Source organism: Mirounga leonina, unplaced genomic scaffold, assembly GCF_011800145.1.
Source record: "Mirounga leonina isolate KUSES-001 unplaced genomic scaffold, KU_Mleo_1.0 Mir_129, whole genome shotgun sequence".
NCBI classification, from domain to species: Eukaryota; Metazoa; Chordata; class Mammalia; order Carnivora; family Phocidae; genus Mirounga; species Mirounga leonina.
The window spans coordinates 37,704,940-37,723,091 of record NW_023270323.1 but is presented as its reverse complement, the minus strand read 5'-3'; the positions used below and the strand labels follow the sequence as shown (position 1 = coordinate 37,723,091).

At 38.1% G+C, this 18,152-nt stretch overlaps 1 protein-coding gene across 1 annotated transcript in view; it reads right to left on the bottom strand.

Moving 5' to 3' along the window:
• The window catches only part of PDCL2 (phosducin like 2), a 30,069-nt gene extending 17,634 nt beyond the window's left edge, over positions 1–12,435 (bottom strand). The window contains exons 1-3 of the mRNA XM_035005584.1: positions 12,376–12,435; positions 11,220–11,340; positions 10,559–10,649 (exon numbers count right to left, since the gene is read on the bottom strand). Coding sequence (XP_034861475.1) covers positions 10,559–10,649; positions 11,220–11,340; positions 12,376–12,435 — 272 coding nt within the window. The remainder of the gene's footprint in view (positions 1–10,558; positions 10,650–11,219; positions 11,341–12,375) is intronic.
• Between the last annotated feature and the right edge of the window lie 5,717 nt (positions 12,436–18,152).

Sequence of the window (18,152 nt, the reverse complement as noted above, 5' to 3'; positions counted from 1 at the left end):
GAGAAGAATGAGTATTCTGTTGTTTTAGGGTGGAATGTTCTGTAAATGTCTATGAGGTCCATCTGGTCCAGTGTATCATTTAGAGCTCTTGTTTCCTTGTATTTTCTGCTTCAATGATCTGTCCATTGCTGAGAGTGGAGTATTGAGGTCTCCTACAATTAACGTATTGTTATCAATATGACTCTTTATTTTGGTTAACAGTTGACTTATGTAGATGGCTGCTCCCATGTTGGGGGCATAGATATTTACAGTTGTTAGTTCTTGTTGGATAGACCCTTTAAGAATGATATAGTGTCCTTCTGTGTCTCTTATTACGGACTTTAGTTTAAAATCTAATTTGTCTGATATAAGAATTGCTACCCTAGCTTTCTTTTGAGGTCCGCTGGCATGGAAGATAGATCTCCATCCCTTCACTTTCAGTCTGGATGTATCTTTAGGTTCAAAATGAGTCTCTTGTAGACAGCATATGGATGGGTCCTGTCTTTTTGTCCAATCTGCAACCCTGTGCCGTTTTATGGGAGCGTTTAGGCCATTCACATTCAGAGTGATTATTGAAAGATATGAATTAATTGTCATCATGTTGCCTGTGAAGATGTTGTTTTTATAGATTGTCCCTATAAATTTCTGTTGTAGATCACTCTGGGGTCTTTCTCCTTTTATAGAACCTCCCTTAATATTTCTTTCAGGGCCGGCTTAGTGGTCACATATTTTTTCAGTTTCTGCCGGTCATAGAAGCTCTGCATCTCTCCATCCATTCTAAATGACAGCCTTGCCAGATAAAGTATTCTTGGCTGCATGTTCTTCTCGTTTAGTACCCTGAATATGTCTTGCCAGCCCTTTCTGGCTTGCCAGGTCTCTGTGGATAGGTCTGACGTTATTCTGATGTTCCTCCCTCTGTACGTAAGGAATCTCTTCCCCCTAACTGCCCTTAAGATGGTTTCCTTGGTTCTAAGATTTGCAAGTTTTACTATTACATGCCGGGGCGTTGGCCTGTTTTCCTTGATCTTAGGAGGGGTCCTCTCTGCCTCTAGGACGCGAATGTTTGTTTCATTCCCCAGATTAGGGAAGTTCTCAGCTACGATTTGCTCAAATACATCTTCTAGTGCTCTCTCTCTCTCCACTCCCTCCGGGATTCCAATTTTTCTGACATTGGAACGCTTCATGGTGTCACTTATTTCTCTGATTCTATTTTCATGGATTCTGAGTTGTTTTTCCCTGGCCTCCTCTTTTCCCTTTTTATCTATTTTATTTTCTTCCAGGTCGCTTATTCGCTCTTCTGCCTCACTTACCCTAGCTGTTAGATTATCTAGATTGGATCGGATCTCACTGATAGCATTTTTAAGTTCTGCCAATTCACCTTTCATTTCTGCCCTTAGAGATTCTATGTTGTCATTAATTGATTTCTCCATTCTAGCCACTGTCTTCACAATTGCTAGCCTGAATTCCATCTCCGACATCTTGGTTATATCTGCATCCATTTGTAAATCTGCAGCATAAGTCATAATCTCTGAGTCTTTTCTGTTTTGGGGGCTCCTCCTCCTAGTCATTCTGTTGATGGGTGTTTGAGGGAATGTATAGAGTCCAAATTATTGACCAGAACCCAAGCAAGATGCACCTGTTTTCTTGGGACCTTAGAGTTGCTGGCCTCTTGTTTTCCCAGCCTGTCTTCTGGGGGCAGGGCCTGCTGTGCTGTTACTCAGGCAACCCTGTTTGGGTGGAGTTGCCCTGCGCCCATGTGGCAGGGGATGGGCTCAGCGGGAATCAGTTTTTGGGGCTTTTGTTCTCTGGCAGCTTTCCGTGTCTCTTCCACGAGTCAGAGCAGAAGAGACCATTTCCAACTCTCTGCCTCAGAGCAGAGAGACCGCAGTCTGTTCTTCAGTGAGCTCTCCAGGCCCCACCATCTCCGTTTCTATCCGTGCTGCTATAAACTGCAGCGTCCTGGGTTGTGCGCCCCTCCGCAGCGCCCCCAGTCCTGCCTCCAGGCCAGGGCCATCTCTGCCCTTTGTGCTTCTAAAACCGCCAGCTGCTCCCAGTTCGCACGTGTGACCCCTGGGCTCCGGGTTTCCGCACCCGGGGCTGCCCTAAAGTCCTTTCCCCCCCAGTACCAGTCTGCGAGTCTGTGCCCCATCTGCAGCGCGTGAGGCTGTCACTCACCAGCGGTGTAGGATCCCCATGGCCAGGCACCCTCCTGCTGCCGTTTATCCTCCGATATCTGCTCACGGAATCAGGGCTCCTCACTTTGTACCTCAAAACCAACCACCTCCGATATTCTGTTTGTAGAGATCCAGATCTTCTTACATCTCAGGCTGGTTTTGTGGGTGCTCAGAGTGGTCTGGTAGATATCCAGCTCAATTCCGGGGACCAGTTGAAATTGGGTCCCCTACTCCTCCGCCATCTTTCCTTCTGTCAAACTGTCAAACTGTTTTCCAGAGTGGTCATATGAAGATTTCAGTTCCTCCATTATATTTACATTTTAATTGCCATATAATTCATATATTAGCATGCCTTGAAGATATTGTGAGTTCGGTTCCAGCCCATTGCAATAAAGCGAATATCACAATAAGGTGAGTCAAACGAGTTTTCTGGTTTCCCAGTGTGTATAAAATTTATGTTTACACTATACTGTAGTCTGTTATGAGTGCAATAGCATTATGTCTAAAAACAACAATGTAGGGAACCTGGGTGGCTCAGTTGGTTAAATGTCTGCCTTCAGCTCAGATCATGATCCCAAGGTCCTGGGATTGAACTCTTGACTTTGACACAGATCATAGTCTTAGGGTTGTGAGATAGAGCCCCACTTCGGGCTCTGCTCTGTGCTCAGTGGGGAGCCTGCTTCTCCCTCTCCCTCTGTTCCTCCCCCTGCTTGTACTCACTCTCTCTCTCTCTGTCAAATAAATAAACAAACAAATAAATAAGTAAAATCTTTTTAAAAATCCCAATCCTATCTTAAAAAAATAAATAAAAATAAAAACAATAATGTACATACCTTCATAAAATACAAATACCAAATAAAAATACTTTATTGCTAAAAATATGCTAACCATCATCTGAGCTTTCAGAGAGTCATACTCACTGAACACAGATCCCATAACAAATTTAATAGTAATAAAAAAGCTTAAAATATTGTGAGAATTACAAAAATGTGATAGCCCTGAAGTGAGCAAATGCTTTAGAAAAATGGCACCAAAGCCTTGCTCAAGACAGGGTTGCCACAAACTTCCAATTTGTAGAAAGCACAATATCTGCAAAATGCAATAAAGTGAAGTACAATAAAGTGAGGCATGTCTGCACAATAAAATTCAACTATTTAAAGTTTACAAGTCAGTGATATTTTTTTTAACCATCTGAGCCACCCAGGCGCCCAGTGATTTTTTTTTTTTTTTAATAAAGATTGATTGGGGCGCCTGGGTGGCTCCGTCGTTAAGCGTCTGCCTTCGGCTCGGGTCATGAACCAAGAGTCCTGGGATCGAGGCCTGCATCAGGCTCCTGCTTGGCGGGAAGCCTGCTTCTCCCTCTCCTACTCCCCCTGCTTGTGTTCCCTCTCTTGCTGTGTCTCTCTCTGTCAAAAAATAAATAAAAAATCTTTTAAAAAAATAAAATAAAATAAAGATTGATTGATTCATTTTAGAGAGAGAGAAAAAGCACGAGCAGGGGAAAGGACAGAGGGAGAGGGAGAGGGAGAGGGAGAAGACTCCCCACTGAGCGCAGAGCAGAGCCCCAAATGGGGCTCCATCTCACCATCCTAAGACCATGATCTGAGCCAAAGTCAAGAGTCAGATGCTCAACAGACTGAGCCATCCAGGCGCTCCCAATTCAGTGATTTTTAAAATATTCAGAAAGTTGTGTATCCATCACCACTATCTAATTCTAGAATATTTTTACTGCCCCAAAGAAATCCCATCTGCAGTTATTCCCTATTCCCCCATCATAGGCCCTAGTAATTAATAATCTACTTTGTCTCTATAGATTTTCCTATCCTGGGACACTTCATATAAATGGAATCATATAAAATGTGGCCTTCTGTCACTGGTTAATTTCACTTGGCATAGTATTTTCAAGGTTCAGTCATGTAGCATGTATCAGTGCCACAATTCTTTACATGGCTGAATAAAATTCCATTGTACTGATACACCACACTTTGTTTATCTACTACCCAGTTAGTTGATGGACATTCACGTTCTTTGTACTTTTGGGCTATTATAAATAATGCTGCTATGAACATTCATGTACATGTACACGTTTTGTATACATATCTATCTCAGAGTAATTTCTGGATCATGTGGTAATTCTGTTTAACATTTGAGGAAATTCCAGACTGTTTTTCTTCTTCTTTTTTTTTAAGATTTTATTTATTTGACAGAGAGAGACACAGCGAGAGAGGGAACACAAGCAGGGGGAGTGGGAGAGGGAGAAGCAGGCTTCCTGCTGAGCAGGGAGCCCTATGTGGGGCTTGATCCCAGGACCTGGGACCATGACCTGAGCCGAAGACAGATGTTTAATGACTGAGCCACCCAGGCGCCCCCCAGACTGTTTTTCAAAGCAGTGAACCATTTACATTCCCACCAGCAATGTCTGAGGGTTCCAATTTCTCCACATGCTCACCAACTCTTATTGTCTGTCTTCTTTATTATAACTACCCTAGTGAGGGCGCCTGGGTGGCTCAATTGGTTAAGCGACTGCCTTCGGCTCAGGTCATGATCCTGGAGTCCCTGGATCAAGTCCTGCATCGGGCTCCCTGCTCGGCGGGGAGTCTGCTTCTCCCTTTGACCCTCCCCCCTCTCATGTGCTTGCTGTCTCTCATTCTCTCTCTCAAATAAATAAATAAAATCTTTAAAAAAAAAAAAAAAACTACCCTAGTGAGAATGAAGTGAAATCTCATGGTTTTGATTTGCATTTCCCTAATGACTAATTAAGTTGATCATCTTTTCATGTACTTATTTTCCATTTATTTTCCATTTTCTATTTAAGTCCTTTGCATGTTTTAATATTGGGTTATTTGTCTTTTATTGTTGAGTTCTAGGAATTCTTTATATATTCTTAGTAATCCCGTATTATATATATAATTTGCAAATATTTTCTCCCATTCTGGGGGTTATCTTTTCACTCTCTTGACAGTGTCCTTTGCACAAAAGTTTTCAATTTTGATAAAGTCCAGTTTATCTATTTTTTCCTTTGTTGCCTGTGCTTTTGGTGTCATTTCCAAGAAATCATTGCCAAATCCAATGTCACGGACATTGCTCCCCCTCCATGTTTTCTTCAAGGAGTTTTATAGTTTTAATTCTTACATTTAGGTCTTTCATCCACTTTATTTTTTGTTTATCGTATGAGGTAGAAGTCCTACTTTGTTCTTCTACATGTAGAAATCCAGTTTTCCCAGTATCATTTGTTGAAAAGATGAAATGGTCTTGGCACCTTGTTGAACATCATTTGACTATATATTTGAGGGTTTCTTTCTATGCTTTCTATTCTAGTCTATTCTATTATTCATCTGTGTGTCTATCCTTATGTCACTGCTACATTGTTTTGATTACTGTCACTTTGTAGTTATTTATTTATTTATTTATTTATTTATTTATTTATTTGAGAGAGAGAGAATGAGAGAGAGCAAGCACATGAGAGGGAGGAGGGTCAGAGGGAGAAGCAGACTCCCCGCCGAGCAGGGAACCCGATGCGGGACTTGATCCCGGGACTCCAGGATCATGACCTGAGCTGAAGGCAGTTGCTTAACTAACTGAGCCACCCAGGCGCCCTGTAGTAAGTTTTTTGTTTTTTTTTTAATTCTTTTTTTTTTTTTTTAAGATTTTTATTTCTTTATTTGAGAGAGAGAGAATGAGAGACAGAGAGCACAAGAGGGAAGAGGGCAGAGAGAGAAGCAGACCCCCTGCCAAGCAGGGAGCCCCAATGCGGGACTCTATCCCAGGACTCCAGGATCATGACCTGAGCTGAAGGCAGTCGCTTAACCAACTGAGCCACCCTGGCGCCCCTGTAGTAAGTTTTAAAATCATGAAGTTTGAGTCCTCCAACTTCGTTCTTTCTCAAGTTATCTTTGGTTTTCAGGACATGGATTATGTTTCTTTGTATTCATTTTGTCAATTTCTGCTCTTAACTGGAGATCAATTGGATTAATTTAAAATACACTTAAACTATGCAATGTTAAGGGCCTGACATGAAGCTTAATTTTAGTGTAAGTGCCTGACATTAAGCTTTTGATTGCTGAGGCATCCATTTCAAAAGATATACATCTTGAAAAACATATCGCCAGCTGTATGACACAGCTAGTAGCTGTGGAATTAGGCTGCCCCCACCCATGAAGATCCCTCTTTCAGACTTACTTCTGCCATTTAACTCTTTTTTGTGTTTCTTATGTGCGTTTTTCCCCTTAATTCTCCCATCACTGTTCCTTTTTGTATAATTGATTTTTATAATGTGCCATTTTAATTTGCTTCTTTTCTTTTACTCTTTTAGTTTTTTCTTAGTGGTTACCTTAAGGATTAAAATTAATATCTTATAAGGACCTACCTCGAATAATACCAACTTAGTTTGAATACCACACAAACACTCTACTGGTATACACCTCTATCCTTCCCCTTTTATACGGTTATTGTTACAGACTACATTGTTATATATTGTCTGTCCATTAACATCAACTTATAATTGTTGTTTTATATAATTGCCTTTTAAATCATACAGGGAAAAGAACCAAAGTTGAGTAATTCTTTTATATTTACTTATGTAGTTATCTTTATCTATGTTACTTACTTCTTCAGAAGGCTTTGAGTTACTGTCTAGTGCTCTTTAATTTCAGCATGAAGGACCTCTTTAGCTAATTTTTTAGGGCAATTCTAGTAGGAACAAACTCACTTAGCTTTTATCTAGGAATATCTTCATTTCTCCTTTATTCTTATAGCACAGTTTTGCCAAATGAATAATTCTCAGTTGACAGTTGTGTGTGTGTTGTTGTTGTTGTTGTTGTTTTGCAGCACTTAAAATATATCAACTCGCTGCCTTCTGGCCTCCAAGATTTCTGATGAGAAATTGAATGACACTTTTATTAAACGTCCCTCATATGTGACAAGTCGCTTCTCTCTCACTGATTTCAAGTTTCTGTTTTTATTTTTTCATAGTTGATTATGATGTGTCTTTGTGTGGGTCTCTTTGAGTTTATCCTACCTGAAATTCATTGAGCATCTTGAATTTACAGATTTATGTCTCTTCTCAAATTTGGGAAGCTTTCAGACATTATTTTTTCAAATATTCTCTCTGCTCCTTTCTCTTTTCTTCTGCTGAGATTCTTACACTATATACGTTGGCTCATTTAGTGTATCATAAGGCCAATTAGGCTCTGTTCACTTTTCTTCATTCTTTTACCTTCTGTTCCTCAGACTCAATAATTTCAATTGTCTTATCTTCAAATTTGATTTTTTTCTTCAGCTTGTTCAAATCTGCTTTTGAAGCCCTCATATATATTTCACTTCAATTTTTATTGTACTTTTTAGTTTCAGAATATTTTTTTCATTCTTTTTTATAATTTCTATCTCTTTATTGCTATTCTCACTTTGTTCATATGATCCTTTCCTGTCTTTGTCCATGTCTTCCTTTAGCTCTTTAAGCAACTTTAACTTAGTTGGCTTAATGTTTTTGTCTAATAAGTCTGACATCTGGGCTTCCTCAGGTATATTTTGTATCAATTTATTTTGTTCTTTGAATGGGCCATACTTTTCTGTTTCTTTGTATGTCTTGTGATTTTTTGTTGTTGAAAAGAACACTGGATTCTTATAATGTGGTAACTCTAGAAATCAGACCCCCTCCTCCTATGATTTCTTTTATTATCGTGTGGTGTCTCTGTGTCAGGGATCAGCCTGAGGTAAAAGCATTAAGGTCATCTGAGGTCTTTTTCTGAGCTTTCATCTTTCCCAAGCCTTTTTAAATTCCCTCATTTATTTGGTAGTTCTTGAATGTCCAAAAAACAAACAAACAAATGAACAGATATGGCTCCTTTAAATCTTCTGGAAGCCACCTGAGCCAGTGAAAGTTGATACCATGGCAACCACTCTTTGTGCCTATACCTCAGAAGTAACAATTCATAATCAGAACATTAAATAATATTGAGGACAAAGTCTTTATTGTCCACTCTGGCTCCAGCAAGCTGTGCCAAAAACACAGGTTGCTGTCCAAACAGTTGCCTACCATGGGGCTGGGGATAAGGGATGGATAGCTATCACCACACTGAGGACTGAAATCAACCAATACTAAAGACAACTTACCAGCTAAACTTTATCTTAGAAGCTGCAAATGTTCAAATAGACTCCAGAGTTCCAAAGCTGTTGCTTGAGACAGTTTCTGCCAGTACAATAGTTATCTAGGTGGACAGATGGATTCCTGGAGCTTTCTACTCTGCCATCTTTCTTGATGTCAACCTACTCAGTTGTTTTTTGAAAGTCTCTCAAATTTGGGTTTCTTGCATGTATTTTTATAATTTGACAGAGATTATGAATTATTGACAAGGATACTACATAGGTAATGTGTCCTCGGGGCATCATATCAGGAGTTACTTGATGTCAGTATATATTATTGGTGGTGTTAACCTTGGTCACTTCTATAAAATGGGGTCTGCCAAAACTCTACACTGTAGACTTAATATTTCCTCCCTTATAATTACTAAATATTTTGAGGGAGACACTTTGAGATTATGAAAATATCTTGTTTCTATTTAAGCTTCCCCACTCATTTCAGTATCTGTCAGCAGGGCTGGCCCATGGAGATTATTACTCTGGTGTTTGTTTGTTTGTTTGTTTGTTTCTTTCTTTTTTTAAGATTTTATTTATTTGAGAGTGAGAAAGAGAGAGAGCACAAGTGGGGGAGGAGAGAGGCAGAGGAGAGAGAGAGTGAGAAGCAGACTCCCCACTGAGCAGGGAGCCCAATGGGGGGCTTGATCCCAGGACCCTGAGATCATGACCTGAGCCAAAGGCAGACACTTAACCAACTGAGCCACCCAGGTGCTCTTGATGGTGATTTTTCTATTTTCCTCATCCCATCTAACACTTATATATTGGAATTTTCAGTGAGGAAGAAGTGTTACTTTCTCTGAATTTGTTCATGTATTCAGTTATTGATTTATATCACTAGGGACTCCTGGATATTTATTTTGTCATTTAGTATTATGATTATTATTTTGTTGTTCAAGTTGTTCCAACTCTGGTGATTTTCCAATCTTTAGTTTGGCTCCTATACATTTAAAAGACATTTTTTCTTTAGTATTTCTTTACTTTCTGGTACCACAAGATGCTCCAGACTCATATTGTAATTACTCAACTCACATAGTGTTCTCCAAAGAACACTGGTTCCTGTTATTAAAGAATAGCATTTATAAAACAAGAGCTAAGATCTAGGTATACTCATGCTACCAGACTATTGCTGCTTCTAACTCAATTCACTGTTAGGTTTTTTTCATTTTCATGTCAAAACAAAGCATTCTTGGGGCCAATCTCATTTGATCAGGATGTATTGTTCTTTTTTAATTGCTGGCCCTAATTTGCTAATATTTTGTTTAAAAATTTTGTGCCTATGTTCATAAGAGATATTTTTCTGTGATATTCTGTTTTTAAAATTTATCTGGCTTCAATATCAGGATAAGTTGGGAAATATATGTACTTGTTCTAATTTCTGAAAGAAATTTATTTATGACTGGTATTTATTTATTATATGATAGACATTATCTTAGAAGGAAAACTGTGGCTCTTATTGGTCTTTTATTGATATTTTCCACTTTACTTATATGTAACTTGATGAAGTTCCACTGTATATTATTGGATAGTTTTTTACTTAAGCAAAGGCAAAAATATTCAAGAAAAATATTCCACCTTATATAAAGTGAGTTGGCTTTAAAATGTTCTTTAAAAGCACCTGACTGGTTCAGTTGGTAGAGCATGTGACTTTTGTTTTTTGTTTTTGTTTTTAAAGATTTTATTTATTTATTTACTTGAGAGAGAGAGAGAGAAACAGCATGAGAGCGGAGAGGGTCAGAGGGAGATGCAGGCTCCCTGCTGAGCCGGGAGCCTGATGTGAGACTCCATCCCAGGACTCCAGGATCATGACCTGAGCCGAAGGCAGTTGCTTAACCAACTGAGCCACCCAGGCGCCCGAGCATGTGACTTTTGATCTTGGGATTGTGAGTTCAGACCTCATGTTGGGTGTAGAGCTTACTTAAAAAAAAAAAACCTAAAATGTTCCTGGGGTGCCTGTGTGGCTCAGTCAGTTAAGCATCTGCCTTCGGCTCAGGTCATAATCCCAGGGTCCTTGGATCAAGAACCATCAGGCTCCCTGCTCACTGGGGAGTCTGCTTCTCCCTCTTCCTCTGACCGCCCCTGCTCATATTCTCTTTCTCTCTCTCTCTCTCTCAAATAAATGAATAAAATCTTTAAAAAAAACTAAAATGTTCTTAAAAACTAGTTTTGTTCTCTTAAAATCTATTCTGTAGGCAAAAATAGGGCTTTTTTTTGTTTCATTCTTATACTTCTCCATTCAAAAACTCATAAGTTGCCCAAATAAATCACTGTACCTATATATTTCAATAGCTTTCATATCTTCTTCATCAAATTCATCTTCAGCTTCCTTCAACTGTGCAAGAGTCATCTTTTCATATGGTTTAACTAAAACAAAATAAATTTTAGATAATTGAATTATTTAAAAACCATTTTTTACTTTATAGTCACATGGCTAGAAAAAACAATTTATAGATAAATGGAGATAAAGAATATCTTTAATGTTGCAGGTTCTCCAATATATAAATCTATTCTGTGGCTGACTACTTCAGGTTTGTTTAAAGTGTGAATTTCCCTCCAAGTTCACAGAACTACCAAGCTACATTTAAAGTAGATGGTAGATGTGAACATCAATTAGACCCCATAAATTTAGATTTTCCAAGTACCTGAAAACCTTGACAAATGAAACATACTATTTACATAATCAAAATAGAAGGTAATCATGAGCTAGAGGAATATGGCAGAGAAAAGTCTCACTAGGTTAGATACCAGAACATTTCAGCTCTATTACTAACTAGCTTGTGACATTCAACACATCAGTTACAATTTTTACGTGTCAGTACCCTAATTTCAAAAGTATGGGTGGGATTTCTAATGTCCTTTCTCCCTCTAAGTTTATGAAACACATTTTCACTATCATTATCTCCTTCATCCAGCCCACTAAATGCATAACTGTACCCATTGCTTCTTTCTGTAAACGTAAAACCATTTCTTCAATTTCATCTTTTGGCTCTTCTTTTGGAGGAAGAATGCCAAAATCTCTTAAAATTTCATTCCATTCTGTATCTTCATTTGGATCCTATTAAAAAAAATAGAAAATCTATTAACATAGTTGTGCATTTTAATATGTGTATGTGAAATTGATATATAGCATTTTTAATTATGCAATTGTTCATGAGCTCTATGATAACTAGATAATTAGTTTCAAAGACTAGAACAAAGTGGCCTACTTTTTCCTCATTTCCCAGCACTAGTGGTACTACATACTTCAATAAATAGGATACAGCCTCTACCCTCAAAGTTACCTTGAAATGTTTAATAAAAAATCAATTTGGAACACATATATCAAATATTAATGAAGTAAACTCATAAATCATGGAAAATTCTCTGATGACTATAGAAGGCAAAACCAATTCACATCATGCACAAATACTGTTTTGTTTTTCTACATAGGCATTTAAGACCTCCATGTGAACATGTTTCTCTTTTCAACGATATAGCTTCAAGGGGCACTTACTCCCAAGCTAAATGTTAAAAGAGGCTAGGAATTTTTCCATAGTTTAAATTCTGTCTAATCATAGTTTGTTTCTATGAAAGTTAACCTTGTTTTCCTTGTAAATTAGACTTTGATATTTTATTTGCTTCTTTTCCAGAAGTTGTAATATATTAACTCTTTTCTTTCTAGTCTGCTGTCCATTTTCTCTAATATTTCCAGAAGAAGAGAGAACTTTATATACATAAAGGAATACTGTAGCAAAGTATTTGATAACCTTGAATGATCTCCACATTCTGGTATTCACATCCCTCCATAGCCCGCTCTCCTTGATTATGGGTGGGAACTGTGACATGCTTCTAACCAAAAGAACATGGCAAAGATGAAGAAATGCCATTTCTGTGATTATACTCCATAATATTATAACTCCATCTTGCCAACACTCTTCTCACTAGCTGGCTTTGATAAAGCAAGCTGCCATGTTGTGAGGTGCCCTATGTGACTGTGCATAACCCACAATCAGCTAGAAATTGAGGCCCTTAGTCAAATAGCACCAAAAGAACTGAATTCTGCCAAATACCATGTAAGTGAACTTAGAAGTGGATCCCTCCTCTGTTGTACCTTCAAATGAGACCCCAGCTTTGGCTGACCCCAGCCACCAAATTTGTGGCACTTTGCCATGTAACAATAAATTACAAATACAAGTATCACCTTCTCCTCTTCATTCTATTCTTTGGCCAAAGTTTTGTTTTACTAGACACTCTTTGTCTTTTACTGGTCTTTCTATCCATGAGATCTTCCAATCCCTATTCTTTCTATATGTCTCACAACAATAAAAAATCAGCATCAGTAGGAGTTCTGCACTTGGTAATGGTAGACTAGAGAATTTGAATCAAGCCTTTTTGCTGAGAACATCTAATAAAATTTGAAAGCATTGGAGAATCAACAAGGCAGTGAAGAGAATTATCAGGAGAACATCTTAGATGAGAAAGAGAACTAGATAAGAGTTCTATGTTAGGGGCCATTCCTCTTGGATCCACTACCAGTTCTGCAAGAGGCCAAGAAGCTGAGAAATCGAATAAAGGCTCACAGATTTGAGCACGGTAACCAGAGACAGAAATCATTAAGAAAATGATAACTAGGAGATCATCGTATATTTGGAATTTAAGAAAACACTTTCTAAATAATTCATGGATCAGAGAAAAAAATCACAATGGGAATTAAAAAGCATTAGGAATTGAATGATAACAATAAAGCCACATATCAAAAATATGTGCACTTCAACTAAAGCAGTTCATAAAAGAAATTTTATACCCTTAATTTGATATTTATATAAAATAAAAAAGGTTTGGGCGCCTGGGTGGCTCAGTTGGTTAAGCAACTGCCTTCGGCTCAGGTCATGATACTGGAGTCCCGGGATCGAGTCCCGCATCCGGCTCCCTGCACAGCGAGTAGCCTGCTTCTCCCTCTGACCCTCCCCCCTCTCATGTACTCTCTCTCATTCTCGCTCTCTCAAATAAATAAATAAAAATCTTTATATAAAATAAAAAAGGTTTAAATATTAAGAATCCAACCAAGGAAGTTTGAAAGTTCCAGAAAATCAAGATAAATGGTAAAAAAATAAAAATAAAGATAGAAAGACTGAAAGTAGAAAATGATGCAATGAAAAGCGAATATATTAAGATTAACAAATTGATTCTTAAAGATTAATGAAATTGATAAACACTTATAAACACATACCAAGACTGACCAAAAACAAAAAATGAGAAGGCACAAAACCCCAATACCCAGCAATGTAAAAGGGGAACTCTAGACAGGTGATACAATTTATTCAAGGGTCTTATCTATTATATTTTGCTCATCTTTTTTTTTTTTTTTCCTACTTTAAGGTGGAAGCTTAGATCATTGACTCTGAACCTTTTTTTTCTAATATAACCACTTACAGCAACATATTTCCCCTTTACAAATTCTTTAGCTCCACCCTACATATTTTGGTATGCTGTACCTTTATTATTATTCAATTAAAAATATTTCTCTTTTGTAATTTTTTACTGATATTTAATTATTTGGAAAGATGCTCCTTAATTTTTAAATAATTTGAACTTTTCTAGATATCTTATTAATAATTTATAATTTAATTCTCTTTGGTTAGAGAACATACTTTGTTAAGATTTTGATTTTTTGAGGGGCACCTGGATGGCTCAGTCATTAAGCGTCTGCCTTCAGCTCAGGTCATAATCTCAGGGTCCTGGGATCGGGCCCCACATCTGGCTCCCTGCTTGGTGGGAAGCCTGCTTCTCCCTCTCCCACTCCCCCTGCTTGTGTTCCCTCTCTCGCTGTGTATCTCTCTGTCAAATAAATAAATAAAATCTTTAAAAAAAAAAAGATTTTGATTTTTGAAATGTATTGACTTGTTTTATAACCTAGTATATGATGTATCTTCATGAATGCTTGAAAAAAGTGTGCATTCTGCCACTGATGGGCTTTCTTTAAAAATCAAAGGACGGTTGACAGATTTGTTCAAATCTTCTATTTTGTTAGCAATTTTTATTATCAATTACTAAGAGGAGAGGTGTTAAAATCTCAAATTATGACTGGATTTGTCTATCCCTTGAATTTGGTCAGATTTTGCTTTATGTATTAGAAGTCTAATTATTATGCAAATACACAGCTATATTTGTAATATCTTCCAAATGAATTTCTCCTTCTATCATTATAAAATCTTCCTATTTCTAGTAGTAATCCTCTTTGTCTTCTCTTAAAATGTGAACAATTTTGTCCATTATTTCTTTCAATTTTTTCTGCCTTCTTTCTTCACCTTCTAGGATTCCAGTTACATGTATTTTAGCCCATTTAATAATGTCTCCTCTGTTCATTAAATCTCTATTCACTTTTCTTTAATGTTTTTTTCTCTGTTCTTCAAATGGACACTTTCTACTGATGCGTCCTCAAGTTCCCCGACTCTTCTGCTGACTCTGGTTTGTTGTTAAGCCTATTCAGTGAATTTTTTTTTTTTTTATGTTATGTTAGTCACCATACAATACATCATTAGTTTTTGATGTAGTGATCCATGATCCATTGTTTTCATATAACACCCAGTGCTCCATGCAGTACGTGCCCTCCTTAATACCCATCACCGGGCTAACCAATCCCCCTCCCCCCTCCCCTCTAAATCCCTGTTTGTTTCTCAGAGTCCATAGTCTCTCATGGTTCATCTCTCCCTCCGATTCCCCCCGCCCATTTTCCCTTCCTTCTCTTAAAGTCCTCCATGTTATTCCTTATGTTCCACAAATAAGTGAAACCGTATGATAATTGACATTCTCTGCTTGACTTATTTCACTTAGCATAATCTCCTCCAGTCCCATCCATGTTGACATAAAAGTTGGGTATTCATCCTTTCTGATGGCTGAGTAATATTCCATTGTATATATGGACCACATCTTCTTTATCCATTCATCTGTTGAAGGGCATCTCGGCTCTTTCCACAGTTTGGCTATTGTGGACATTGCTGCTATGAACATTGGGGTGCATATGGCCCTTCTTTTCACTACATCTGTGTCTTTGGGGTAAATACCCAGGAGTGCAATTGCTGGGTCATAGGGTAGCTCTATTTTTAAATTTTTGAGGAACCTCCACACTGTTTTCCAAAGTGGCTGTACCAACTTGCATTCCCACCAACAGTGTAAGAGGGTTCCCCTTTCTCCACAACCTCTCCAACATTTGTTGTTTCTTTCCCTGTCCATTTTTGCCATTCTAACTGCTGTAAGGTGGTATCTCAATGTGGCTTTGATTTGAATTTCCCTGATGGCTAATGATGATGAACATTTTTTCATGTGTCTATTAGCCATTTGTATGTCTTCTTCAGAGAAGTGTCTTTTCATATCTTCTGCCCACTTTTTGACCTGATTATTTGATTTTTGGGTGTTGAGTTTGAGAAGTTCTTTATAGGTCTTGGATACCAGCCCTTTATCTGTAGTGTCATTTGCAAATATCTTCTCCCATTCTGTGGGTTGCCTCTTTGTTTTGTTGACTGTTTCCTTTGCTGTGCAGAAGCTTTTTATCTTGGTGAAGTCCCAAAAGTTCATTTTTGCTTTCGTTTCACTAGTTTTTGGAGATGTATCTTGAAAGAAGTTTCTGTGGGCCATGTCAAAGAGGTTACTGCCTATGTTCTACTCTAGGATTTTGATGGATTCCTGTCTCACATTGAGGTCTTTCATCCACTTTGAGTTTATCTTTGTGAATGGTGTTAGAGAATGGTCGAGTTTCATTCTTCTGCATGTGGCTGTCCAATTTTCCCAGCACCATTTATTGAAGAGACTGTCTTTTTTCCATTGCATGTTTTTTCCTGCTTTGTCAAAGATTATTTGACCATAGAGCTGAGGGTCCATATCTGGGTTCTCTGTTCTGTTCCATTGTTCTATATGTCTGTTTTTGTGCCAGTACCATGCTGTCTTGGTGATCACAGCTTTGTAATATAGCTTGAAATCGGGCAACGTGATGCCCCCAGCTTTGTTTTTCTTTCTCAACATCTCCTTGGCGATTCGGGGGCCTTTTCTGATTCCATACAAATTTTAGGATTGTTTGTTCCAGCACTTTGAAAAATGTCATTGAAATTTTGATCCAGATGGCATTGAAGGTATAGATTGCTCTGGGTAGCATAGACATTTTAACAATGTTTATTCTTCTGATATGTGAGCATGGAATATTTTCCCATCTTTTTGTGTCTTCTTCAATTTCTTTCATGAGTGTTCTGTAGTTCCTAGAGTATAGATCCTTTACCTCTTTGGTTAGGTTTATTCTGAGGTATCTTACGGTTTTTGGTGCTATTGTAAATGGAATCATTTCTCTAATTTCTCTTTCAACAGTTGCGTTGTTAGTGTATAAGAAAGCAACTGATATCTGTGCATTGATTTTGTATCCTGCCACATTACTGAATTGCTGGATGAGTTCTAGTAATTTGGGGGTGGAGTCTTTTGGGTTTTCCATATAAAGTATCATGTCATCTATGAAGAGAGAGAGTTTGACTTCTTCTTTGCCAATTTGAATACCTTTTATTTCTTTTTGTTGTCTGATTGCTGATGCTAGGACTTCTAGTACTATGTTGAACAACAGTGGTGAAAGTGGGCACCCTTGACGTGTTCCTGATCTTAAGGGAAAGGCTCTCAGCTTTTCCCCATTGAGGATGATATTCACTGTGGGTTTTTCATAGATGGATTTTATGAACTTGAGGAATGTTCCCTCTATCCCTATACTCTGGAGAGTTTTAATCAGGAAAGGATGTTGTATTTTGTCAAATGCTCTTTCTGCATCAATTGAGAGGACCATATGGTTCTTCTCCCTCCTCTTATTAATGTGTTCTATCACATTGATTGATTTGCGAATGTTGAACCACGCTTGCATCCCGGGGATAAATCCCACTTGGTCATGGTGGATGATCCTTTTAATGTATTGTTGGATCCTATTAGCTAGGATTTTGCTGAGGATTTTGGAATCCATATTCATCAGGGATATCGGTCTGAAATTCTCCTTTTTGATGGGGTCTTTGACTGGTTTGGGGATTAAGGTAATGCTGGCTTCATAGAATGAGTTTGGAAGTTTTCCTTCTGTTTCTATTTTTTGAAACAGCTTCAGTAAATAGGTATTATTTCTTCTTTGAATGTTTGGTAGAATTCCCCAGGGAATCCATCGGGCCCTGGACTCTTGTTTTTGGGGAGGTTTTTTTTTTTTTTTTTTTAAAGATTTTATTTATTTATTTGAGAGAGAGAGAATGAGAGAGAGCGCACATGAGAGAGGGGAGGGTCAGAGGGAGAAGCAGACTCCCTGCCGAGCAGGAAGCCCGATGCGGGACTCGATCCAGGGACTCCAGGATCATGACCTGAGCCGAAGGCAGTTGCTTAACCAACTGAGCCACCCAGGCGCCCTTTTGGGAGGTTTTTGCTCACTGGTTCAATCTTGTTACTGGTTATTGGCCTATTCAGGTTGTCAATTTCTTCCTGTTTCAGTCTTGGCAGCTTATAGGTTTCCAGGAAGGCCTCCATTTCATCCAGATTGCTCAGTTTATTGGCATATAGTTGTTGATAATAATTTCTAATAATTGTTTCTATTGCCTTGGTGTTGGTCGTGATCTCTCCCCTTTCATTCATAATTTTATTAATTTGGGTCCTTTCTCTTTTCTTTTGGATAAGTCTGGCCAGTGGTTTATCAATCTTATTAATTCTTTCAAAGAACCAACTTCTAGTTTCATTGATCTGATCTACTGTGTTTCTGGTTTCTGATTCATTGATTTCTGCTCTAATTTTAATTATTTCTCTTCTAATGCGTAGCTTAGGCGTTGTTTGTTGCTTTTTCTCTAGTTCTTTAAGGTGTAGAGTTAGTTGGTGAATTCGGGATTTTTCTAA